Source organism: Salmo salar, chromosome ssa09 (assembly GCF_905237065.1).
Source record: "Salmo salar chromosome ssa09, Ssal_v3.1, whole genome shotgun sequence".
Classification (NCBI taxonomy): Eukaryota; Metazoa; Chordata; class Actinopteri; order Salmoniformes; family Salmonidae; genus Salmo; species Salmo salar.
The window spans coordinates 2,880,531-2,907,058 of record NC_059450.1 but is presented as its reverse complement, the minus strand read 5'-3'; the positions used below and the strand labels follow the sequence as shown (position 1 = coordinate 2,907,058).

Genomic DNA, 26,528 nt, shown 5'->3' with positions numbered 1-26,528 from the left:
CAGTGCCTAACTAATGCGCTTGTGGCTGAATGGAAGCAAGCCCCTGCAGAAATGTTTCAAAATCTAGTGGAAAGCCTTCACAGAAGAGTGGAGGCTCTTATAGCAGCAAAGGGGGGATGTTCAACGAGCAGGTATCCACATACTTTTGGTCATGTAGTGTACAAACAGTCCCTTTGACCGTTGTATAATTCCTTCTCGCATCTACGCTCTCTCCTCTCACCTTTTCCCTTCACTTGTGGACTTCAGTGCACAACACATCGGCTATCTGTGACCAGGCGAAAAAACCTTTCCAAGCCAAACATTTATATCATAACCTCTAACCGCTATACACAGCCTACGTCATTGTCACCATATTAGCTAACGTCATAGTCAACATAGCTACTAGAACTAACTCGTTAGTAAACCAGCTTCAAACATGCAGTACAGTCAGCAAGCCGTTTAGCAGTTACACGGGCAGGTCCCGGGGGCAATAAATTATTCACGCCAAAAGCTTACCTTGACTTGGAAGAGTTCCATAGTTGGATGGCCATAGCTAGCTAACTGAGCATCCCTCTGTTTGAGCCAGGTGTTTGAGTAGGCTAAACTAGCTAGCTGCATTACCTAGCTGTGAAAGTGAAAAAACATGAAATATAGATACAGTTGAAGTCGAAAGTTTACATACACTTAGGTTGGAGTCATTAACTCGTTTTTCAACCACTCCACAAATTTCTTGGCAAAACTATAGTTTGTTAACAAGTCAGTTGTGTCATGCACAAAGTAGATGTCCTAAGTAATTTTTAAACAATTGTTTAAAGACAGAGTATTTCACGTATAATTCACTGTATCACAATTCCAGTGAGTCAGAAGTGTACATACACTAAGTTGACTGTGCCTTTAAACAGCTTGGAACATTTCAGAAAATGATGTCATGGCTTTGGAAGCTTCTGTTAGGCTAATTGACATAATTTGAGTCAATTGGAGGTGTACCAGTGGATATATTTCAAGGCCTACCTTCAAACTCAGTGCCTCTTTGCTTGACATCATGGGAAAATCAAAAGAAATCAGACAAGACCTCAGAGAAAAAAATTGTAGACCTCCACAAGTCTGGTTCATCCTTGGGAGCAATTTCCAAACGCCTGAAGGTACCATGTTCATCTGTACAAACAATAGTACGCAAGTATAAACACCATGGGACCTCGCAGCCGCCGTCATACCGCTCAAGAAGGAGATGCATTCTGTCCCCTAGAGATGAACGTACTTTGGTGCCAAAAGTGCAAATCAATCCCAGAACCTCAGCAATGGACCTTGCGAAGATGCTAGAGGAAACCGGTACAAAAGTATCTATATCCACAGTAAAACGAGTCCTATATCGACATAACCTGAAAGGCCACTCAGCAAGGAAGAAGCCACTGCTCCAAAACCGCCATAAAAAAGCCAGACTATTGTTTGCAACTGCACATGGGGACAAAGATCGTACTTTTTGGAGAATGTCCTCTGGTCTGATGGAACAAAAATAGAACTGTTTGGCCATAATGACCATCGTTTTGTTTGGAGGAAAAAGGGGGAGGCTTGCAAGCCGAAGAACACCATCCCAACCGTGAAGCACAGGGGTGGCAGCATCATGTTGTGGGGGTGCTTTGCTGCAGGAGGGACTGGTGCACTTCACAGAATAGATGGCATCATGAGGCAGGAAAATTGTATAGATTTCTTGAAGCAACATCTCAGGACATCAATCAGGAAGTTAAATCTTGGTCATAAATGGGTCTTCCATATGGAGAATGACCCCAAGCATACTTCCAAAGTTGTGGCAAAATGGCTTAAGGACAACAAAGTCAAGGTATTGGAGTGGCCATCACAAAGCCCTGACCTCAATCCCATAGAAAATTCGTGGGCAGAACTGAAAAAGTGTGTACGTGCAAGGAGGCCTACAAACCTGACTCAGTTACACCAGCTCTGTCAGGAGGAATGGGACAAAATTCACCCAACTTATTGTGGGAAGCTTGTGGAAGGCTACCCAAAACGTTTGACCCAAGTTAAACAATTTAAAGGCAATGCTACCAAATACTAATTGAATGTATGTAAACTTCTGACCCACTGGGAGTGTGATGAAATAAATAAAAGCTGAAATAAATAATTCTCTCTACTATTATTCGACATCACACATTCTTAAAATAAAGTGGTGATCCTAACTGACCTAAGACAGGGAATTTTTGCTAGGATTAAATGTCAGGAATTGTGAAAAACTGAGTTTAAATGTATTTGGCTAAGGTGTATGTAAACTTCCGACTTCGACTGTAGCTCTATATCTCTCTTGCCTCTATTTTTGAAGATTAGATTTTTCAAACTTTTCAACTATTTTCTCTCTTTGAGTCAAGTACTCACCACATTCTATGCACTGCTAGCTAGCTGTTGCTTATGCTTTCAGTGCTCGATTCATTCTCTGATCCTTTGATTGGGTGGACAACATGTCAGTTCATGCTGCAAGAGCTCTGATAGGTTGGAGGATGTCCTGGAAGTTTTTATTTGTATTTTTTTTACTAACCTTCAGAGTCCAAATATTTTTTTTACAACTTTTCTGCTACATATACAGTACCAGTAAAAGTTTGGCCACACCTACTCATTCCAGGGTTTTTCTTTTTTATTTCACTATTTTCTACATTGTAGAATAATAGTGAAGACATCACAACTATGAAGTAACACATATGGAATCATTTAGTAACCCAAAAAGTGTTAACCTCTCTGGGCTAGGCGGGACGAATTCGTCCCACCTACGCAACAGCCAGTGTAATCCAGTGGCGCGATTTTCAAATACCTTAAAAATCCTATTACTTCAATTTCTCAAACATATGACTATTTTACAGCTATTTAAAGACAAGACTCTCATTAATCTAACCACACTGTCCGATTTCAAAAAGGCTTTACAACGAAAGCAAAACATTAGATTATGTCAGCAGAGTACACAGCCAGAAATAATCAGACACCCATTTTTCAAGCTAGCATATAATGTCACAAAAACCCAGAAGACAGCTAAATGCAGCACTAACCTTTGATGATCTTCATCAGATGACAACCCTAGGACATTATGTTATACAATACATGCATGTTTTGTTCAATCAAGTTCATATTTATATCAAAAAACAGCTTTTTACATTGGCATGTGACGTTCAGAACTAGAGGCAAACTTCCGGGGAATTTACTAACAATTTACTAAATTACTCACGATAAACGTTCACAAAAAGCATAACAATTATTTTAAGAATTATAGATACAGAACTCCTCTATGCACTCGATATGTCCGATTTTAAAATAGCTTTTTGGTGAAAGCACATTTTGCAATATTCTAAGTACATAGCCCAGCCATCACGGGCTAGCTATTTAGACGCCCGGCAAGTTTAGCCTTCACCAAAATCAGATTTACTATTACAAAAGTTTGATTACCTTTTGTTGTCTTCGTCAGAATGCACTCCCAGGACTTCTACTTCAATAACAAATGTTGGTTTGGTCCCAAATAATCCATCGTTATATCCGAATAGCGCCGTTTTGTTCGTGTGTTCCAGAAACTATCCGAAATGGTAAATCAGGGTCGCGCGCATGACGCAATTCGTGACAAAAAAATTCTAAATATTCCATTACCGTACTTCGAAGCATGTCAACCGCTGTTTAAAATCCATTTTTATGCAATTTATCTCGTAAAAAAGCAATAATATTCCGACCTGGAATCTCCTTTTCGGTAAACAGAGGAAAAATCACAAAGACGGGGGCGGCGAGTGCACGCGCCTAAGCCCACAGTCCCTTGATCGGCCACTTGAGAAAGGCGATAATGTGTTTCAGCCTGGGGCTGGAATGACGACATTCAGGTTTTTCCCGGGCTCTGAGAGCCTATTGGAGCCGTGGGAAGTGTCACGTTACCGCATAGATCCTAAGTTTTAGAAAGAGATGTCAAAGAAAGACAATAAATGGTCAGACAGGCCACTTCCTGTAAAGGAATCTCTCAGGTTTTGACCTGCCATTGGAGTTCTGTTATACTCACAGACGCCATTCAAACAGTTTTAGAAACTTTGGAGTGTTTTCTATCCAAAGCCAATAATTATATGCATATTCTAGTTACTGGGCAGGAGTAGTAACCAGATTAAATCGGGTACGTTTCTTATCCAGCCGTGTCAATACTGCCCCCTACCCTCAACAGGTTAAACATATATATTTTATATTTGAGATTCTTCAAAGTAGCCACCCTTTGCCTTGATTACAGCTTTGCACACTCTTGGCATTCTTTCAACCAGCTTTATGAGGAATGCTTTTCCAATAGTCTTGGAGTTCCCACAAATGCTGAGCACTTGTTGGCTGCTTTTCCTTCACTCTGCGGTGAACTCATCCCACTCTGCACAAACTCATCCCAAACCATCTCAATTGGGTTGAGGTCGGGTGATTGTGGAGGCCAGGTCATCTGATGCAGCACTCCATCACTCTCCTTCTTGGTCAAATAAACCTTACACAGCCTGGAGGTGTGTTTTGGTTCATTGTCCTGTTGAAAAACAAATGATAGTCCCACTAAGCGCAAACCAGATGGGATGGCGTATCGCTGCAGAATGCTGTGGAATGCTAGGTTTTCTATTGAAGTCAATTTTCCCAGATGAGGACGGAAACTAGCTGTCCTCAGGCTACACCATGGTGCTACCCTACAGAGTGCTGTTGAGGCTACTGTAGACCTTCATTTCAAAACAGTGTGTTTTAATCAATTATTTGGTGACGTGAATATATTTAGCATAGTTTTATCTTAAAATGATAACTTTTTTTAATGTTTGACTATTTTTATGAAATTCACTGAGGAGGATGGTCCTCCCCTTCCTACTCTGAGGAGCCTCCACTGGTGTACAGGTACTCTAGCAGAGCCCTCATACAGCTGTGAGTCCTGTTAGGAATAGGCACTTGAGACAAAAACAAGCACATAGACAAGTTTTCCTTCCCTATTGACTATAGAATTTAATATGATCCTGTGTGTTTATCCACCAAAACATGTTAAATTGAGTTGTTCTGCCTCTTTTCGCTGTCAAGCCTTCATATTCCCTAATGAAAATGTGCATACCAACGGAGGCACCAGCTACCCTCCTGTAGGTTTTCACTCCATGTAACTAACCTGATCCATCTTATCAACCAGCTAATTATTAGAATCAGATGCACTAGATCAGTGGTTCCCAGCTCCGGTCCTCGAGTATCCACAACAGTACCCATTTTTATTGTAGCCCAGGACAAGCACACCTGATTCAACTTGTCAACTAATCATCAGGCCCTCAATGAGTTGAATCAGATATACTTGTTGGCGGCTACAACAAAAATGTGTGCTGTTCGGGGTACTTGAGGACCGGAGTTGGGAACCATTGCACTAGATTAGGGTTCGACCTAAAGGACTGTAGCTCTCCAGGAACCATGGGAGGGTGTAGAGCAGATGTGCCAAACTCATTCCACGGAAAGCCGAGTGTCTGCAGGTTTTCACTTCTCCCTTGTACTTGATTGATGAATTAAGGTCACTAATTAGTAAGGACTCCCCTCACCTGGTTGTCTAGGTCTTAATTGAAAAAAAAAATAACTGCCCTCCATGGAATGAGTTTGACACCCCTGGTGTAGAGGAGCTGAGTGGAAAAGGCATGTCTTCACCCTGCCTGGAAAGGGGGAGAGGGAAGGGAGAAGAGATGTTAGAGCAGGGGTAGGCAACCCTGGTCCTGGAGTGCCACAGGGACTTCATGTTTTTGATTTAACCAACCTGGAAGACCAGGTGTGTTGAATTTAGCTCAGTTGGTCTGGTGTGGTGCCTAGTTGGGACAAAATCCTGAGTATACTACATAGCTGGGTTGAGGAGTTAGTGAGGTCAACTCTGAGTTCATTCAGGATAAATGGAGTTAGCCCTGAGTTAGCCTGCCCCGGAGCAGGATAGTTCAGAAGGATTTGTTGTCATAAAGATTTACCTTTCTAAAAGGTGAGCCAGTTACTGGTTATTCTGAGTTGGAAGTGTCTGAGCCATAAATTGAGGACCAATGAAATCATCCCTCTCTTAAAAATTGTTATCATCCAATTCATTTGAGGAAGACAATCAAATGTTATTTTTTGTGTAAAAAAAGTATATAAAATACCAATCACATTGCACATTTAGTAATGACAGCATTTGCTTTCCAAACTGTGTTTTCCTGAGATTGCATTTTGAAGTTTGCGAAAGGCCAACTGACAGCCGCAACCAACCATAGATATATAATCCATAGATGGCAGTTTCCATTCAAGTCAAGACTGGCAGCCATTGCTAGCGTACCCATGATTTTAACAGTGAATTTGCCAGGGTTAGAGGTTCCAAAACCTTCTATGGAATATAATTCTATGGCCACAACTCAACAAGCTGTTCCACAGATGGAAGAAGGAGCAACGGGAGTGGGGGAAAAGGTGCTTGTGCATTAATAAGCACACCAAGGACAGCATTAACGAGTTCTTAAATAAAAATGTCACTTCTAAAAGCCTATTTCACACCATAGCCTGCTGAATTTGCAAGATGTACTTTTTATTTTATTTAGATTTTGGCAGAAATGTATGGCTCTCGAGTGGCACAGCGGTCTAAGGCACTGCTGTATCATATACGGCCATGATTGGGAGTCCCATAGGGCGGCGCACAATTGGCCCAGCGTTGTCCGGGTTTGGCCGGGGTAGGCCGTCGTTGTAAATAAGAATTTGTTCACAAGGTTAAATTTAAAAAAAAATTATAATAATAAAAACAATAATGTGGCACTGACTCGCCCATGAATTGTCTCAATTAAGAGTTGTGTTTACAACTAGCCATGTGTGACATGCATGCGCAGTTACAAGCCTGCTAGAGTTAGCAACAGGTGGATGAGCAATATCCACCATTGTAGTACGGATAAAGCCTGACTTGGAATGTGAAGTACACAGACATGTTGATAGACGTAGTATAAACCAGCCTTTACTCTTAATCTTTGATTGTCTAGTGCACTATCATTTAGCACATGGCCTCACGTGTGAATCCTTAAAGAGATGGGTGGGGCTAAGGCTTAAGAGAACGATGCTGAATGGGTGTAGACAAAGAAGAGCTCTCCAGTAGGCGTACCAAAATATTCAAGGCCAATTTCTCAAAAAAATCCCCATAATTCATATTCTAGATTGGACTATTTTTTGATGACCTATACTTACATGCATGTTGTACAGTCATGTGCTATTAGTTCTATAGTCATTTCTGACCATGCCCAACCTACATAACAAAGCAAAACAATCCCCAAAACGAGATATTGGAGACTTAATGTCTCTGCTTAACAATGAAGGATTCTGCTTTGTGTAAAAGATTACTGGCTTGACAATCAACTTTCTCCTGTCTCAGCTGAAACTGTCTGGGATGCTGCTAAAGCAACCATAAGCGCTTATATCATTTCCCAAGCTTCTCTGATCAAGACGCTTAGAAAACAGGGAACATTTTGAGGCTGATGTAAAGCATTTAGAACTTTTTCATAAACAACAACCAACCCAGGCAAACAGGAAGTCACTAGCTTGTGCTGAGGCCAAACTCAATTCAGATCATACAAAGCATGTAAAAAAAACTGTTGTTTATTACCAAGCAAAAATATTATGAGTTCGGTAACTGGCCGAGCCGTCTACTTGCTCTACCAACTTAAAAAATAACAGAATGAAAGATTAAGTCTGTAAGGAATGCAGATGGCTCCACTTCTTATGATCCATTGCTTATCAATAATACCTTTTGCGACTTCTATAAATCTTCTCATACTTCACAAAGGATCGAACGACGAAATTACAAAATATCTGAATAAGATCATCTTGACCACTCTATCAGATGAGCATAGAAATAGACTAAATGCTCCCATGGGAAGCAATGCCTTCTGGAAAGGCACCCGGCCTAGATGGCTTCTCGGCAGAGTTCTACAATAATTTCTGGCCTGAGATAGGGCATATCTTCATGCCTGCTCTAAATGATATGTTCGAAAGAGACATCATACCAGAGTCCTGGAAAACTGCATCCATTAGCCTGATACTAAAAAAGGACAAAAACCCATTAAACTGCTTTTCGTTTAGACCAGTTTGCTAGGAGTTGATGTTAAAATAGTCGCAAAAAGACTTGCTCGCAGGTTGGAGGGCCTACTTCCAGACCTCAATAAACCTTATCAGACTGGCTTTGTGAAATCCAGATCTGGAAAGGACAATGTGAGACATGCTTTGAATATCCTAAACCATCTTGGCAGAAGTAAAGACCCTGCACTCATTGTCTTTCTCGATGCCAAAAAGGCCTTTTGATGGAGTTGGGTGGAAATTCTTGTTTGCTGTATTAGAAAAAATGTATCTGGGTGACCATTTTATTAATTCAGTAAAATTACTTCATTCTGACCCATCAGCAACAGTTAACACAAATGGTAAACTATCAGAAAGATTTCCTATCGGTAGGGGCTGTCGTCAAAGTTGTCCTTTATCTCCTGCTCTGTTCTCATTAGTCATAGAACCACTGGCTGAGGCAATAAGGTATAGTAATAACATCAGTGGGTGACGAAGAGCAAAGAATTTCAGAATTTCGTTATTTGCTGATGATGTGCTTTTATACATGTCCAAACCAGAGACCTCTGTCACTGCAGTAAATCAAATCAAATTGTATTGGTCACATACACGTATTTAGCTCAGCATTCAACACCATAGTACCCTCCAAGCGTATCATTAGGCTCGGGGCCCTGGGTCTGAACCCCACCCTGTGCAACTGGGTCCTGGACTTCCTGACGGGCCGCCCACAGGTGGTGAAGGTAGGAAACAACACCTCCACTTCGCGGAAGTTGCAGTAGCAGTGGCGGAGTGTTTTTGCTGCGCGAGTACTACAGTCAATATGTTGATAGAACTTTGGTCGCTTTTTCCTCAAATTTGCTTTGTTAAAATCCCCAGCTACAATAAATGCGGCCTGAGGATATGTGATTTCCAGTTTGCATAAAGTCCAGTGAAGTTCCTTGAGGGCCGTCGTTGTATCAGCTTGAAGGGGAACATACACGGCTGTGACTATAACCGAAGAGAATTCTCTTGAGAGGTAATATGGTCTGCATTTGATAGTGAGGTATTCTAGGTTAGGTGATCACAATCACACCATGAGAAGTTAATCATGAAACTTACACCCCCGCCCTTCTTCTTCCCGAAGAGATATTTATTCCTGTCTGCATGATGAACTGAGAACCCAACTGGCTGTACAGACTCAGACAGTATATCCTGAGAGAGCCATGTTTCCGTGAAACCGAGTATGTTACAATTCCTGATGTCTCTCTCGAATGACATCCTTGCCCTGAGCTCGTCAACTTAATTATCCAGAGACTGAACATTAGCAAGTAATATACTCGGATGCGGTGGATAGTGTGCGCTCCTCCTGAGTCAAACGAGGAGTCCACTCCAAATACTTCTTCTCAGCCCATGGAATCAGTTCAATTGCCCTAAGGGGTACGAATAAAGGATCTGATTCTGGGAAGTCGTATTCCTGGTCGTAATGCTGGTAATGCTGGTGAGTTACCGCCGCTCTGATATCCAAAAGTTTTTCCCGGCTGTGTTATTTAAAACGATTCTGAGCTAATAATGTAAGAAATAACACATTAAAAAAAAAATACTGCAAAGTTGCTTAGGAGCCCTATCTGTCGGCACCATTTTCCTGGACATATCTGAATATGGTAACCTGTCAGGTTACAATATGTATGTGGATAAATCCATGGCTTTACCTTTGAATATTCTTTCGAAAATCAACTTAGAAACGATATGTCCATTCCAATTGACTGAAACAGGCTTTAAATACTTGCTTCTGCTATTCTACCTCTAGAGAAACATACCTTTGTGGTCCTACAGTTGAAGTCGGAAGTTTACATACACCTTAGCCAAATACATTTAAACTCAGTTTTTCACAATTCCTGACTTTTAATCCTAGTAAAAATTCCCTGTCTTAGGTCAGTTAGGATCACCACTTTATTTTAAGAATGTGACATGTCAGAATAATAGTAGAGAGAATAATTTATTTCAGCTTTTATTTCTTCCATCATATTCCCAGTGGGTCAGAAGTTTACATACACTCAATTAGTATTTGGTAGCATTGCCTTTAAATTGTTTAACTTGGGTCAAACGTTTTGAGTAGCCTTCCACAAGCTTCCCACAATAAGTTGGGTGAATTTTGTCCCATTCCTCCTGACAGAGCTGGTGTAACTGTGTCAGGTTTGTAGGCCTCCCTGCTCGCACACACTTTTTCAGTTCTGCCCACAAATGTTCTATAGGATTGAGGTCAGGGCTTTGTGATGGCCACTCCAATACCTTGACTTTGTTGTCCTTAAGCCATTTTGCCACAACTTTGGAAGTATGCTTGGGGTCATTGTCCATTTGGAAGACCCATTTGCGACCAAGCTTTAACTTCCTGACTGATGTCTTGAGATGTTGCTTCAATATATCCACGTCATTTTCTGTCCTCATGATGCCATCTATTTTGTAAAGTGCACCAGTCCCTCCTGCAGCAAAGCACCCCCACAACATGATGCTGCCACCCCTGTGCTTCATGGTTGGGATGGTGTTCTTCGGCTTGCAAGCATCCCCCTTTTTCCTCCAAATATAACGATGTTCATTATGGCCAAACAGTTCTATTTTTGTTTCATCAGACCAGAGGACATTTCTCCAAAAAGTACGATCTTTGTCCCCATGTGCAGTTGCAAACCATAGTCTGGCTTTTTTATGGCGGTTTTAGAGCAGTGGCTTCTTCCTTGCTGAGCGGCCTTTCAAATTATGTCGATATAGGACTCGTTTTACTGTGGATATAGATACTTTTGTACCTATCTCCTCCAGCATCTTCACAAGGTCCTTTGCTGTTCTGGGATTGATTTGCACTTTTCGCACCAAAGTACGTTCATCTCTAGGAGACAGAACGCGTCTCATTCCTGAGCGGTATGATGGCTGCGTGGTTCCATGGTGTTTATACTTGCGTACTATTGCTTGTACAGATGAACGTGGTACCTTCAGGCGTTTGGAAATTGCTCCCAAGGATGAACCAGACTTGTGGAGGTCTACAATTTGTTTTCTGAGGTCTTGGCTAATTTCTTTTGATTTTCCCATGATGTCAAGCAAAGAGGCACTGAGTTTGAAGGTAGGCCTTGAAATACATCCACAGGTACACCTCCAATTGACTCAAAGTATGTAAATTAGCCTATCAGAAGCTTCTAAAGCCATGACATCATTTTCTGGAATTTTCCAAGCTGTTTAAAGGCACAGTCAACTTAGTGTATGTAAGCTTCTGACACACTGGAATTGTGATACAGTGAATTATACGTGAAATAATTGTCTGTAAACAATTGTTGGAAAAATAACTTGTGTCATGCACAAAGTACAAGTCCTCACCAACTTGTCAAAACTATAGTTTGTTAACAAGAAATGTGTGGAGTGGTTGAAAAACTAGTTTTAATAACTCCAAACTAAGTGTATGTAAACTTCCAACTTCAACTGTATTTAGAAAACCTCCCATAAATGCCCCATAATTGTGATGTTTTTATTTATTTTAATTTTATGACTGCCCTTTTGTATAATGTTTTTCTGTGTCCTTATTCCTTTTATTGTTACCCGGTATGTGTGCCTCACTTTGTTTGTTTGTGTATGTAAATTCTGTTTAAAAAAAAATCATAAATTACCCCCCCCCAAAAAATGTTTTACCTGCTGTACGTGCCTAGGTAGGAGAACCCTGTGTGCTTTGGTGCAAAGCGGAGAATCACGAGTGATATGCCTCAAGGGAGTAGGTCTGATGCTGTGGTGACAACTGGTGGAAATCTTTTAGGAACAAAGGCTGTGTTACCAGACTCTCCAAGCTTGACCGCTGCTGTGGATCCTGCAGTCAATTCTTTTAAAATCAGCATTAGCTCTTGTCAATCTGCACTAGATGTACTACATACATTATAGCTGTTATTCAAAAATACAGACCTGGCTCCAACCACTCCTTATCGCGTTCTTCTCCCTCCAGTGATGGATGCAAACAACTGCGGAATGCAGGGGTGTTGTCGTCCTGGATGTCCTGCATGTGGTTCACAAGGCTTCTCCACTTGGCCTCCATTACATCCGGATTTCCACTTGCCATTGAAGCCGCCTTTCAGTACAGATGATTCACTATGGACGGCTTCCAGAGCTTCAGGTCCTTGCACCCCTTCTACTTTGACAGGGCATTAAGTTTCTTCCCCAGGCCTATTTTGGAGGCAAAATACTAATTGGAGACAAAACAATCTCCGGCACTAAATCATGTTTTTTTTCTCATGTGAATTCAGCACACAATTAGTAATGCCTTTAACATACCTTTGCCACAGTGCCAACAGTCATAGAAATGTGTTGTCCCATGGGGACACAAGGTCTCTCTCACCGACTTGGTTACCTGTAGAAAGGGGGAAATTACAGTATTATTAGGCACTGATAATCCACAGTAAGTACATTAAACAATTCTACCACAAATCTATTTTACGTTCTATAAAGTGCTGGGAGGGATTTGACAGGAATTACTTTTGCATCACACAACCACATGTAGAGAATTATTCTCTTGCAGGGCTAGTTCATTTTAAGGGCCTACATAAAGATAACTGAGCATTAGACATCACTTATTCAGGCAACAATTGCCAGTAGCTAACCTCATTAGGTAATAAGTCAATTTGTAGGCTGGTTTACAGGAAATATACTAGTGGGCTAACCTTTCTGCTTATAGTAGCAAACTAGCTCGAATTGTACATCACATAGCAAGCTACCTCTTTCTACTGGAGAAAGCACACCCAAAAAATATTATCAGACAGAAAACCACAGGATTTTTACAAGCTTCTTAGCCAGCTAGAGAAAGTGCGGCAAAAGAAAATGACCTAAAAAAACCGCAAATTCCCGTGGTAAAATGTCCCAAAATACGCACAATATCTGGATACCACAAGAGTACAGGATAAATAGCAAACATTAGCTAGCTAGCTACAACAGGAATAACTGACTGTGTGTGTTAAAATTACCACATGACTTACCACATGATTAGTTTGCTAGCTAAGTTAATGTTAGCTAGCTATCCATTTCCACAGGACATTGTTGTAAGGGAAGGGACAGAATGTAGCTCAGAATAAGGGGAATATGCGATTGAACATAGCTAGCTAATATCAGAGATTGTTTTATCTGCTATTATATTTCTCTTCACATAGCTAGCAAGCTAGCTAACTAGCCAGCCTGAGAAAACCGCGGCTCCAAAACAGATTATTTCAAATCAAATCAAATTTTGAATATAACCTTACAGTGAAATGCTTACTTACAAGCTCTTAACCAACAATGCTGTTTTAAGAAAAAAAAGTATTAAGTATTTACTAAAATAAACTGAAGTAAAAAATATATATATATTATATACACACACAAATACAGAGTCAATGTGCGGGGGCACCGGTTAGTCGAGGTAATTGAGGTAATGTGTACATGTAGGTAGAGGTAAAGTGACTATGCATGGATAATTAACAGAGAGTAGCAGCAGCGTAAAAATGGGGATGGGGTAGCAATGCAAATAGTCTGGGTAGCCATTTGATTAGCTGTTCAGGAGTCTTATGGCTTGGGGTAGAAGCTTTTAAGAAGCCTTTTGGACCTAGACTTGGTGCTCCAGTACCGCTTGCCGTGCGGTAGCAGAGAGAACAGTCTATGACTAGGGAGGCTGGAGTCTTTGTCAATTTTTTGGGCCTTCTTCTGACACCGCCTGGTATAGAGGTCCTGGATTACGGGAAGCTTGGCCCCAGTGATGTACTGGACCGTACGCACTACCCTCTGTAGTGACTAGTGGGCGGAGGCCGAGCAGTTGCCATACCAGGCGGTGATGCAACCAGTCAGGATGCTCTCGATGGTGCAGCTGTAGAACCTTTTGAGGATCTGAGGACCCATGCCAAATCTTTTCAGTTTCCCGAGGGGGAATAGAAATTTAGGCAGGTTACCTTGGTGTTCTTGGGCACAGGGACTATGGTGGTCTGCTTGAAACATGTTGGTATTACAAACTCGGTCAGGGACAGGTTGAAAATGTCAGTGAAGACACTTGCCGGTTGGTCAGCGCATGCTCGGAGTACACGTCCTGATAATCCATCTGGCCCTGCGGCCTTGTGAATGTTGACCTGTTTAAAGGTTTTACTCACATCAGCTACGGAAAGCATGATCACACAGTCGTCCAGAACAGCTGATGCACTCATGCATGCTTCATTGTTGCTTGCCTCGAAGCGAGCATAGATGTTATTTAGCTCATGTGGTAGGCTCATGTCACTGGGCAACTCGTGGCTGTGCTTCCCTTTGTAATCCGGAATAGTTTGCAAGCCCTACTACATCCAACGAGCGTTGGAGCCGGTGTAGTATGACTCAATCTTAGTCCTGTATTGACGCTTTGCCTCTTTGATGGTTCGTCGTAGGGCATAGCGGGATTTATTATAAGTGTCCAGGTTAGAGTTCCGCTCCTTGAAAGCGGCAGCTCTACCCTTGAAAGCGCAGCGGATGTTGCCTGTAATCCATGGCTTCTGGTTGGGGTATGTACGTACGATCACTGTGGGGACAACGTCATCAATGCACTTATTGATGAAGCCAGTGACTGATGTGGTGTACTCCTCATTGCCATTGGAAGAATCCCGGAACATATTCCAGTCTGTGCTAGCAAAATAGTCCTGTAGCTTAGCATCTGCATCATCTGACCACTTCCTTATTGAGCTAGTGACGGGTACTTCCTGCTTTAGTTTTTTGTTTGTTCACAGGAATCAGGAGGATGGAAGTATGGTCATATTTGCCAAATGGAGGGCGAGGGAGAGCTTTGTACGTGTCTCTGTGTGTGGAGTAAAGGTGGTCTACAGTTTTTCTTCCTCTGGTTGCACATTTTACATTCTGATTTAACATGCTGGTAGAAATTAGATAAATGGATTTGTTTCCCTGCATTAAAGTCTCCGGCCACTAGGAGTGCCGCCTCTGGATGAGTATTTTCTTGACGGTCAATAGTCGACCAAGCCTGGAGCATCCCTGCTAGGCATGGACACACACACACCAGCAACTCAGAGCTGTCAACACACTACAACAGTGTGGTTTTGTGTGTGTGTGTGTGTGTGTGTGTGTGTGTGTGTGTGTGTGTGTGTGTGTGTGTGTGTGTGTGTGTGTGTGTGTGTGTGTTTATTAATCGTAGATCATTTCCATAGAACAATGGTTATATCAAAGGTCACGAATGAGTTAACACTGCCCCAAAATAATATGTTGATCTGCTCCTACCTGTATATGTTTTTGTGAAATATTCACTAAAATATTATCTGCATCATGCTGTATCTGCCTTTCCCATTAATGAACACCCGCACATAACCAACACACACACACAATACACACTCAAATAACACAAGTATTGAAGCAGTGTTCAATGAGTCTAGGTTTCACATTCTTTTGAAACTGTAGTGATTTTTTTAACAGACAAGTCAGTGGCACACCACCATCAGAGCCTGTGAGGCACAACTTTTTGCATAAATCACATTATTCCAACCAGTTGCCATTCTCTCTCCCACTACCATCAGAAATGTAACTCACTGTTACAGTGCATTCGGAAAGTATTCAGAACCCTTCCCTTTTTCCACATTTTTACATTACAGCCTTATTCTAAAATGATAAAATAAATAAAAAATCCTCATCAATCTACCCACAATACCCCATAATGACAAAGCAAAAACACAGGTTTTTAGAGATTTTTGCAAAGCTATTAAAAATTTAAAAAACATACCTTATTTACGTCAGTATTGAGACCCTTTACTATGAGACTCAAAATTGAGCTCTGGCGCATCCTGTTTCCATTGATCATCCTTGAGATGTTTCTACAACTTGATTGGAGTCCACCTGTGGTAAATTCAATTGATTGGACATGATTTGGAAAGGCACACACCTGTCTATATAAGGTCCCACTGCTGACAGTGCATGTCAGAGCAAAAACCAAGCCATGAAGTCGAAGGAATTGTCTGTAGAGCTCTGAGACAGGATTGTGTTGAGGCACAGATCTGGGGAAAGGTAGCAAAGCATTTCTGCAGCATTGAAGGTCCCCAAGAACACAGTGGTCTCCATCATTCTTAAATGGAAGAAATTTGTCCGCCCGGCCAAACTGAGCAATCGGGGGAGAAGGGCCTTGGTCAGAGAGGTGTCCAAGAACTCGATGGTCACTCTGACAGAGTTCCAGAGTTCCTCTGCGGAGATGGGAGAACCTTCCAAAAGGACAACCATCTCTGCAGCACTCCACCAATCAAGCCTTTATGGTAGAGTGGCCAGATGGAAGCCACTCATCAGTAAAAGGCACATGACAGCCCGCTTGGAGTTTGCCAGAAGGCACCTAAAGGATTCTGACCATGAGAAACAAGATTCGCTGGTCTGATGAAACTAAGATTGTGCTCTTTGGCCTGAATGCCAAGCGTCACGTCAGGAGGTTTTTCAGCGGAATGGACTGGGAGACTATTCAGGATCGAGGGAAAGATGAACGGAGCAAAGTACAGAGAGATCCTTGATGATAACCTACTCCAGAGCGCTCAGGACATCAGACTGGGGCGAAGGTTCACCTTCCAACAAGACAACGACCCTAAGCACACAGCCAAGACAACGCAAGATTGGCTTCGGGACAAGTCTCTGAATGTCCTTGAGTGGCCCAGCCAGAGCGTGAACCCGAGCAAACATCTCTGGAAAGACCAGAAAATAGCTGTGCAGCGACGCTCCCATCCAAGCTGACAGAGCTTGAGAGGATCTGCAGAGAAGAATGGGAGAAACTCCCCAAATACAGGTATGCTTGTAGTGTCATACCCAAGAAGACTCGAGGCTGTAATCACTGCCAAAGGTGTTTCATGAAAGTACTGAATAAAGGGTCTAAATACATTATTATAATTTTTTTGCTTTGTCATTATGGGGTATTGTGTGTAGATTGATGAGGGAAAAAAACTATTTAAACTATTTTAGAATAAGGCTGTAACGTAATAAAATTTGGAAAAAGTTAAGGGGTTTGTAAACTTTCCGTATGCATCTTATTGGCACACTTGATAAAGATGAGCAAAAACTGTATAAAATAAACAATTACAAATACTGAGCTATATTGTATGCTAAATATTTTTTTTAATGTATTTTATACTAATACAATTACTCAGAGAAAGAGATTTTGTTTAACAAGAAATAAAATACATTTTCAAAAAGATAAGTTTAAAAAATATTGGCACCACTAAAGATTTTAATAAATAAAACAACATTTTATCTGCATTCACATTCTACTTAGGTAAATCTCAGCTTAAGGAACTGTATTGTGGCCTTCCATGGCTTCCTGTTTCACTGGGGTATAAACATGCAAAATCCATTTGCGATCCATCACCATGGGGAAAGACAAAGAATTCTCAAATGAAAAAGACAAATGGTTGTTGACCTTCATAAATCAGGCAATGGGTACAAAAAATTGTTTCCATAATATGCCACTTACCACTGTTAGGGCAATCATTTAAAAGTTTAAAACCACTGGATAAACTTGCCTGGTAGAGGACGCAAGTGAGTAGTTTATATAGGACGGCTTATGTCAATCAATCAAATCTTTTGATGTATGAGGAGGCGGGACTTCCGCCTAAGATTTTAATATCTCACCCAGGATGTAAATATCACATCCACGTGCTGTGTGTAATTATAAACTGGGTGGTTCGAGCCCTAAATGCTGATTGGCTGACAGCTGTGGTATATCAGACCGTATTCCACGGGAATGACAAAACATTTATTTTTACTTCTCTAATTATATTGGTCACCAGTTTATAATAGCAATAGGGCACCTCAGTGATTGTGATATATGGCCAATATACCACGGCTAAGGGCTGTTCTTACCTAGGACGCAACGCGGTAACCAGTCTATAATAGCAATAAGGCACCTTAAATATCCCCTCCATTGTTCTGAGTGGCCAGTGCTTCACATCAGGATGTGAATGACACCCTTGTTATTTATTTTTTCCGTGTGTTTTATGTAATCACACCCCACTGTTCTGATTACAGTATTGTGAATGTGAGGAAGGGTCCTAGTGTCTGTCTGCAGACATGTTGTGAAAGGTGTTGGTGGGGTGACAGAGACTGTGTTGATCAAGGGGCTATTGTATTGGGGCCTATGCTGACGTGGGGATTGATGTGATGGTTTAGTTAGAATGGAGGTTCCATGTTTGAGCATGACAACTATACCCCATTGTCCAATTTCCTTAACCAGTGAGAATTCTTGAAGTTGTGATGGGCTAGTCAGGAGAGGGGTTTGTGTGTATTAGTGGGGCAGGGGCTGGTGATGTGGGTCTGGACAGTTCAACTCTAAAATGGCTTAGTTGTTTCAAATAATTGTTTTATTAATAACACGAGCTGTGAATTTAAAACATGCAGGGTTAATTTAATTCTGTTTGGAAAAGTTACATGTCCAAGATTCACAGTTGGAGGCACTTTCCTGACTTATTGGAGTGGTAATGGCTTGTTTGCATGCCTAAAAAACTGGTTGGGGGTAGGCTTGGGCCTTCCAGTGCAGTCAAATCTGGCCCAGTGGAGAATCAATAAGCAGTTGCCTGGACTTCACTGAGCCATGGAAGTACTGAGCCTTGGAAGTTAGACTTTCTTTCTTTTTTTCAATCGCTTTAGTGGAACATTTTCACAACTCTATGCACATAAATCACACATCATCGAAATGGCTCATGTTTCAAATCTTTAAGCACATTTTCAATTGACTGAGTACAACAACAAAAAGTCACTTGTTCACTGCACCAAATCACTCTTTCAATTTGGATACATATTCACTCTGCTCAAAACCAGGCTACAGCTACAAGTCCAGACACACCACCCCCCAATTACAAAAGGTATAGAGAGTCTTGTCTTCGGGGGACAGCGAATCAACAATGTTTGTGCAGATTTTACCCTTGCAAAGGGGGTGATCTCCTGTATTCCATGAATCCAAATGTGAACTTCACATTTCCATATCATAAAACTCATGTACAGTGTCACAATGTTTAAGGTACACAGTCAATTGAAAATGTGGTTAAAGTTTTGGTACATGACCCATTTTGATGATCTGATTAGATTTTTGTGCTAAGAGTTGTGAAAATGCTCCACATAATTGTAAAAAAAAAATTAAAAAAAGTCCAGACAATTGCTTTTTGATACTCCACTGGGCCTGGTGTGAATGCTGAACGAAGCTTAAACCTACCTCCAACCAGTTTGATTACAATGTTGGATTTCAACCCGGACCCCCAAAACACACTTCCCATTCAAAACAGTTTCCACGTGCCCAACCAAACCGCCCTTCTCTCCACCCCACAAACTTGATCAAAGTCACAATAGACCTTTGGGTCACCAAATAGCCTAATACATTACCCCTGATCAAGAGCAAAACACATCTTTGTCCCACGTTTGACCAAGGACTCTACTTGATCAAAAGTCTTTTGTCTTACATATAGCCCAATACACTACCCCCAGGATCACAACAAGCCCCTCACACCAGGTCCACACACACAGTGATGCAGACACACTGCTTGTGGAAATAAATGTAATCCTTAAGAGTCGATTAATGCACCTGTCAATCTAAGTAACATAATTTAAAAAATCCCCTTCCAAATCTGTCAGTTGCAGATAGAGAAATCATTTTTTGTTGTTGCATGGGCTACAGTGGTGTTTGTCAGACCATGAGATATCCTGAAAATCGGTCTTCACACGAACACGTCCGTTGTGCCCGAACGGTTTTGCCTACACACCAAATGACCACTCTGGAAAGATGAGACTCTCACGAACACGAGGGTGTTCTCTGTTTCGCTCTTTGATCCCCCACAAGCCCCAAGGGACTCGTCTAAAGTCTGTACCACCGATGTGTAGCGTCCGAACCGTTTGGCCTACTAATATAACTCTATGGAAAGATGAGGTTCTCACGAACACAATGGTGTTCTCCGTTCTGCTCTACGACCCCCATAAATGGCTCAGGACTCGTATGAAGGTAACCCGGTACCGGTTAAAAAAATGAATGGAAGTATGGAGGCCAATAAAAATGGGGGTTAAATATGTGTCCAAGAAACAAAAATATTTCCTGAGCTTTCATATATTGCCTAGATATAGGACAGACACTTCAAAACCTTATTCCTTGGGATTTATTTTTGCACTGTCTGTTTTACATTTATGAATGTGTTATTCAATACGTTTCTATGGGCTATAAGTAGTAAAGGCCAAATTCAATATTTTATCAAATCGTTTTTACATATTTTTTTGTTGATACTTACAGGGGTCCTAAAATTCTAAATCAAATAGCTAAATGATCCATATGTTAGCTTAGTAGAACACCTCCCCCCACCCCCTCCTCAAATGCTTAGACCTTTAGAGGTTAAGTACTATCACAAGAAATAGCCATTATCACTCCAATAACTCAGGAAGGTGTCTTCAACTGTGAGTCTTGGACATGCAACAAGGTTTGAACTGTAAGTTTCTACAAAGTCACTCAGAACAGTGGGTGTGATATTTACATCCTAGTGTGAAGCCCAGCTACTCAGAACAGTGGGTGTGATACTCACATCCTGGTGCGAAATCCCATGGGTGTGATATTCAAATCCTAGGCGTAAATCTCGCCCCCCTCATAAATCACAAGATTTTTTTGATAGTTTGACAGAAGCCATCCTATATAAACTACTCAAGTGTATCTTGTCCCCACGTACAGTGAATAAGATGGTTCGGAAGGCAAAGAAAATTCCAAGGGACCACAGTTGGAGAATTACAGAACTTGGTCGAATCTTGGGGTCTCCAAATCTACAATTAGACGCTACCTCTATGCCAATAGGCTCGTTGGAAGGATTTGACAGAAAAAAGCTTTTATTGTGAGCAGCCAACAAATGTAAATGCCTGGAGTTTGCTAAACGGCATTGGCACATGGATTGGAATCGGGTGCTATGATTAGATGAGACGAAAATAGAGGTCTTTGGCCACGTTTACCAAGGTGAGTTAGGCGTTGAAAGGAGGATGCAAATGCAGAAAACAACTCCATACCTACTGTAAAATATGGCTGTTTTGCTTACACTGGTCCTGGGGCCCTTCTTAAGGTCAACGGCATCATGAACTCTACTAAGTACCATTAAATGTTTGCTGAAAATGTAATCGCCTCTGCCATTAGGCAGAACTCTTCTAGCAAGACAATGACCCCAAGCACACATCAAAATCCACAAAGAAATTGTCAATTGACCACAGAATCAACATTTTGCATGGCCATCTCTGGACTAAAACCCATTGAAAACCTGGTTTGAATTGAAGAGGGCAGTCCATAAGCACAGACCGAAGGATATCAAGGATCTGGTAAGATTCTATACGGAGGAATGGTTTGAGATTCCTCCCAATGTGTTCTCCAATCTCATAAACCATTATATAAAAAGGTTCAGTGCTGTTATCTTTGCAAGATGAGGGTGCACAAAGTATTGAAAACAGGGGCCAATATTTTTTATGATTATACAGATAAGACAGAACAGGTAGAGGGCAGAACACATACGGATCCCCTACCAAACCCACTCCAACCCCCCCATGCTCTAACAGAGCCCCACCCCAAAACCAGACTTAAAGCAGGCATGATATAAACTCAGCAAAAAAAGAAACGTCCTCTCACTGTCCTCTCAACTGCGTTTATTTTCAGCAAACTTAACATGTGTAAATATTTGTATGAACATAAGTTCAAGTTCCACAGACATGTGACTAACAGAAATGGAATAATGTGTCCCTGAACAAAGGGGGGGTCAAAATCAAAAGTAACAGTCAGTATCTGGTGTGGCCACCAGCTGCATTAAGTACTGCAGTGCATCTCTTCCTCATGAACTGCACCAGATTTGCCAGTTCTTGCTGTGAGATGTTACCCCACTCTTCCACCAAGGCACCTGCAAGTTCCTGGACATTTCTGGGGGGAATGGCCCTAGCCCTCACCCTCCAATCCAACAGGTCCCAGACGTGCTCAATGGGATTGAGATCCGGGCTCTTTGCTGGCCATGGCAGAACACTGACATTACTGTCTTGCAGGAAATCACGCACAGAACGAGCAGTATGGCTGGTGGCATTGTCATGCTGGAGGGTCATGTTAGTATGAGCCTGATGGAAGGGTACCACATGAGGGAGGAGGATGTCTTCCCTGTAGCGCACAGCGCTGAGATTGCCTGCAATGACAACAAGCTCAGTTCGATGATGCTGTGACACACTGCCCCAGACCATGAAGGACCCTCCACCTCCAAATCGATCCCGCTCCAGAGTACAGGCCTCGGTATAACGCTCATTCCTTCGACGATAAACGCAAATCCGACCATCACCCCTGGTGAGACAAAACCGCAACTCGTCAGTAAAGAGCACTTTTTGCCAGTCCTGTCTGGTCCAGCGACGGTGGGTTTGTGCCCATAGGCAACGTTGTTGCCTCTGATGTCTGGTGAGGACCTGCCTTAAAACAGGCCTACAAGCCCTCAGTCCAGCCTCGCTTAGCCTATTGCGGACAGTCTGAGCACTGATGAAGGGATTGTGCGTTCCTGGTGTAACTCGGGCAGTTGTTGTTGCCATCCTGTACCTGTCCCGCAGGTGTGATGTTCGGATGTACCGATCCTGTGCAGATGTGGTCTGCCACTGCGAGGACAATCAGCTGTCCGTCCTGTAGCGCTGTCTTAGCCGTCTCACAGTACAGACAATGCAATGTATTGCCCTGGCCACATCTGCAGTCCTCATGCCTCCTTGCAGCATGCCTAAGGCACGTTCACACGGATGAGCAGGGACCAGTAGAAAGGCCTCTTTTAGTGTCCTAAGTCTTCATAACTGTGACCTTAATTGCCTACCGTCTGTTAGCTGTTAGTGTCTTAACGACCTTTCCACAGGTGTATGTTCATTAATTGTTTATGGTTCATTGAACAAGCATGGGAAACGGTGTTTAAACCCTTTACAATGAAGATCTGTGAAGTTATTTGGGTTTTTACAAATTATCTTTGAAAGACAGGGTCCTGAAAATGGGACGTTTTGCTGAGTTTACAATGGTGCCAATAATACCCATCTTTTTAAGGGGGAAAGTATTGCTTTTGGAACAACATCGTTCTCTGAGCAAATGTATTAGTATACTTTTTGTTGAGTATACAAAATATAGCTCAATACTTATGTTATTTATTTTGTACTGTCTTTTTTGCTCATCTTTGTCAAGGGTGCCAATCATTTTGGAGGTGACCGTATTAATATAAATCCCTGATTGTTTGCGTCACAAAACTGTCACGGCCATCGTTCTTATTAGCGTCACTAAGGGGTCACTGGGTTGGCGACTGACCCCGAGTGTAAACATGCGTAACTCATCCTCTGATACACTTTATAGTTTGGCATCTCAGCTCTTCGATATCTGCACTCATTAAAAACGCTGACGTATAATGTCGTAGTATTGATTGATGCTCAAATGAGATGGTCTCGTCTTCTTGAGAGGTTGTATGTACCAACCAGGGTCATCCTTGGTCAATTTGAATTCAAGTCACTCAATTGAGGAAGTGATTTAAATTGAAAATGATACAATGGAAAAATGTGTGAAATAAAAAGCATGTTACTTTCTGTGTATTAGGTTGGCTTAACTTTTCAAGATGCCAACCCCAAAAGTTATGTTTTAGTATTGTACAGTTCTGTTTCAGCTGGTATTTGCCTGGTAATCAAGTAGGTATTAATTTATCTCCCTCCCTCCCTCAGGTGCAGTATGTCATTCAAGGCTACCACAAGAGGAGAGAGTACATTGCTGCCTTTCTCAGTCACTTTGGAATGTAAGTCTGCGGTATGTCTGTGCCTGTGTGCGCCCATGTATGCGAGAAAAAAACTGAAATATCACATTTACATATGTATTCAGACCCTTTACTCAGTACTTTGTTGAAGCACCTTTGGGAGCAATTCCAGCATCGCGTCTTCTTGGGTATGACGCTACAAGCTGGGCACACTTGTATTTGGGGAGTTTCTCCCATTCTTCTCTGCACATACTCTCAAGCTCTGTCAGGTTGGAAGGGGAGCGTTGCTGCACAGCTATTTTCAGGTCTTTCCAGAGATGTTTGATCGGGTTAAAGTCCGGGCTCTGGCTGGGCCACTCAAGGACATTCAGAGACTTGTCCGCAAGTCACTCCTGCATTGTCTTGGCAATGTGTCATTGGCCTGTCGGAAGGTGAACCTTCGCCCCCAATCTGAGCGCTCTGAAGCAGGTTTTCATCAAGGATCTCTCTGTACTTAGCTCCGTTCATCTTTCACTCAATCCTTACAAGACTCCCAGTCCCTGCCGCTGAAAAACATCCCCACAGCATGATGCTGCCACCACCATGCTTCACCATAGGGATGGTGCCAGGTTTCCTCCAAACGTGACACTTGGCATTCAGGCCAAAGAGTTCCATCTTGGCTTCATCAGACCAGAGAATCTTGTTTCTCATGGTCTGAGAGTCCTTTAGGTGCCTTTTGGCAAACTCCAAGCGTGCTGTCATGTGCCTTTTACTGAGAAGTGGCTTCCGTCTGGCCACTCTACCATTAAGGCCTGATTGGTGGAGTGCTGCAGAGATGGTTGTCGTTTTGGAAGGTTGTCCCATCTCTACAGAGGAACTCTGGAGTTCTGCCAGAGTGACCATCGGGCTCTTGGTCACCTCCCTGACCAAGCCCCTTCACCCCCGATTGCTCAGTTTGGACGGGTGGACAGTTCTAGGAAGAGTCTTGGTGGTTCCAAACTTCTTCCATTTAAGAATGATGGAAGCCACTGTGTTCTTGGGGACCTTCGATGCTGCAGAATTCTTTTGCTACCCTTCCTAAGATCGGTGCCTCGACACAATCCTGTCTCGGAGCTCTACGGACAATTCCTACGACCTCATGGCTTGGTTTTTGCTCTGACATGCACTGTCAACTGCGGGACCTTATATAGACAGGTGTGTGCCTTTCCAAATCATGTCCAATCAATTTGATTTACCGCAGGTGGACTCCAATCAAGTTGTAGAAACATCTCAAGGATGATCAATGGCAACACGATGCACCTAAGCTCAATTTTGAGTCTCATAGCAAAGGGTCTGAATACTTATGTAATTAAGATATTTCAGGGGTTTTTATTTGATAAATTTGCAAGAATCTCTAAAAAACTGTTTCACTTTGTCATTATGGGGTATTGTGTGTAGATTGCTGAAAATGTTTTGTTTAATACATTTTCGAATAAGGCTGTAACGTAACAAAATGTGGAAAAAGTCAAGGGGACTGAATACTTTCCAAATGCGCTGTACATGGAAATGTGTTTAGTAAAAGCATGATCTGACACACACACCAGAAAGTTTTGTAGAGGAGAGTAAACTGTATAAAGGAAAGTCGCATTCTCTATATACTCCCAACCGGTGTTCACTCTGAGCTGCGCGCACAGAAATATCAGCCCACAGGGAGAAGCACTAGATTGAACTTCAATCAACTTTCTAGAGCAGTGGTCACCAACTGGTAGCTCGCAATCGATTGGTCGTTCTCCAAGGCATCCCTAGCTTATCGCCAAACATTTCTGTCAAAAAAAACTATGAAAAAGCCTTGTGTTCCTATTTTCTTGTATTCGTCTAGGGCTGTTGGCGGAGGTTCACCCGATTCACAGTGGTGTAAAGTACTTAATTAAAAATACATGGAAGTACTACTTAAGTAGTTTTTTTGGTATCTGTACTTTACTATTTTTATTTTTGACTACTTTAATTCACTACATTCGAAAAATAAAATAATGTACTTTTTACTCCGTACATTTTCCCTGACACCCAAAAGAACTTGTTACATTTTTAATGCTTAGCAGGACAGGAAAATGGTCCAGTTCACACACTTATCAAGAGAACATCCCTGGTCATCCCTACTATCTGATCTGGCGGATTCACTAAACACATGCTTCGTTTGTAAATTATGTCTGAGTGTTAGTGTGTGCCCCTGGCTATCCGTAATTAAAAACACCAAGAAAATGGTGCCGTCTGGTTTGCGATGAAGATCTGTGAAGTTATTCGGATTTTTATGAATTATCTTTGAAAGACAGGGTCGTGAAAAAGGGACGTTTCTTTTTTTGCTGAGTTTATAAGGAATTTGACACTTTTGACACTTAAGTACATATTTAACTACATTTTATCAATTACATTTACTTTTGATACTTAGGTATATTTAAAACCAAATACTTTTAGACTTTTACTCAAGTAGTATTTTACTGGGAGACTTTTACTTGAGGCAATTTATATTAAGGTATCTTTTACTTTTACTCAAATATGACAATTGTGTACTTTTTCCACCACTGACGATTCAGCTGCCCTGCACGCCGGGTAAGCCAACTGTTGCCATTTTGAACCATTTCATGTGTCTGAAGGTACAAATCCTACCTTCTCGGCTGGCCCAGAGAACAAATCAAGTGCGCTGTAGGCCTACCGCTGACAAAACGGATGGCTCAGATGACCGTGTCAAGTAGCAGATTAAAGTTACTGTGAGATTTCAAAATGTTTAAAACCATGACAAGAGAGAGACTGGCAGCGAATACAGCAAAGCGATGCTGTTTTTATGAGTGA

General features: G+C 41.9%; 1 protein-coding gene across 1 annotated transcript in view; it reads left to right on the top strand.

The window, feature by feature from the left end:
- The window catches only part of babam2 (BRISC and BRCA1 A complex member 2), a 219,712-nt gene that overhangs the window by 187,276 nt on the left and 5,908 nt on the right, over positions 1–26,528 (top strand). Inside the window, exon 9 of the mRNA XM_014210010.2 lies at positions 23,695–23,765. Within this exon, the coding sequence (XP_014065485.1) occupies positions 23,695–23,765 (71 nt within the window). The remainder of the gene's footprint in view (positions 1–23,694; positions 23,766–26,528) is intronic.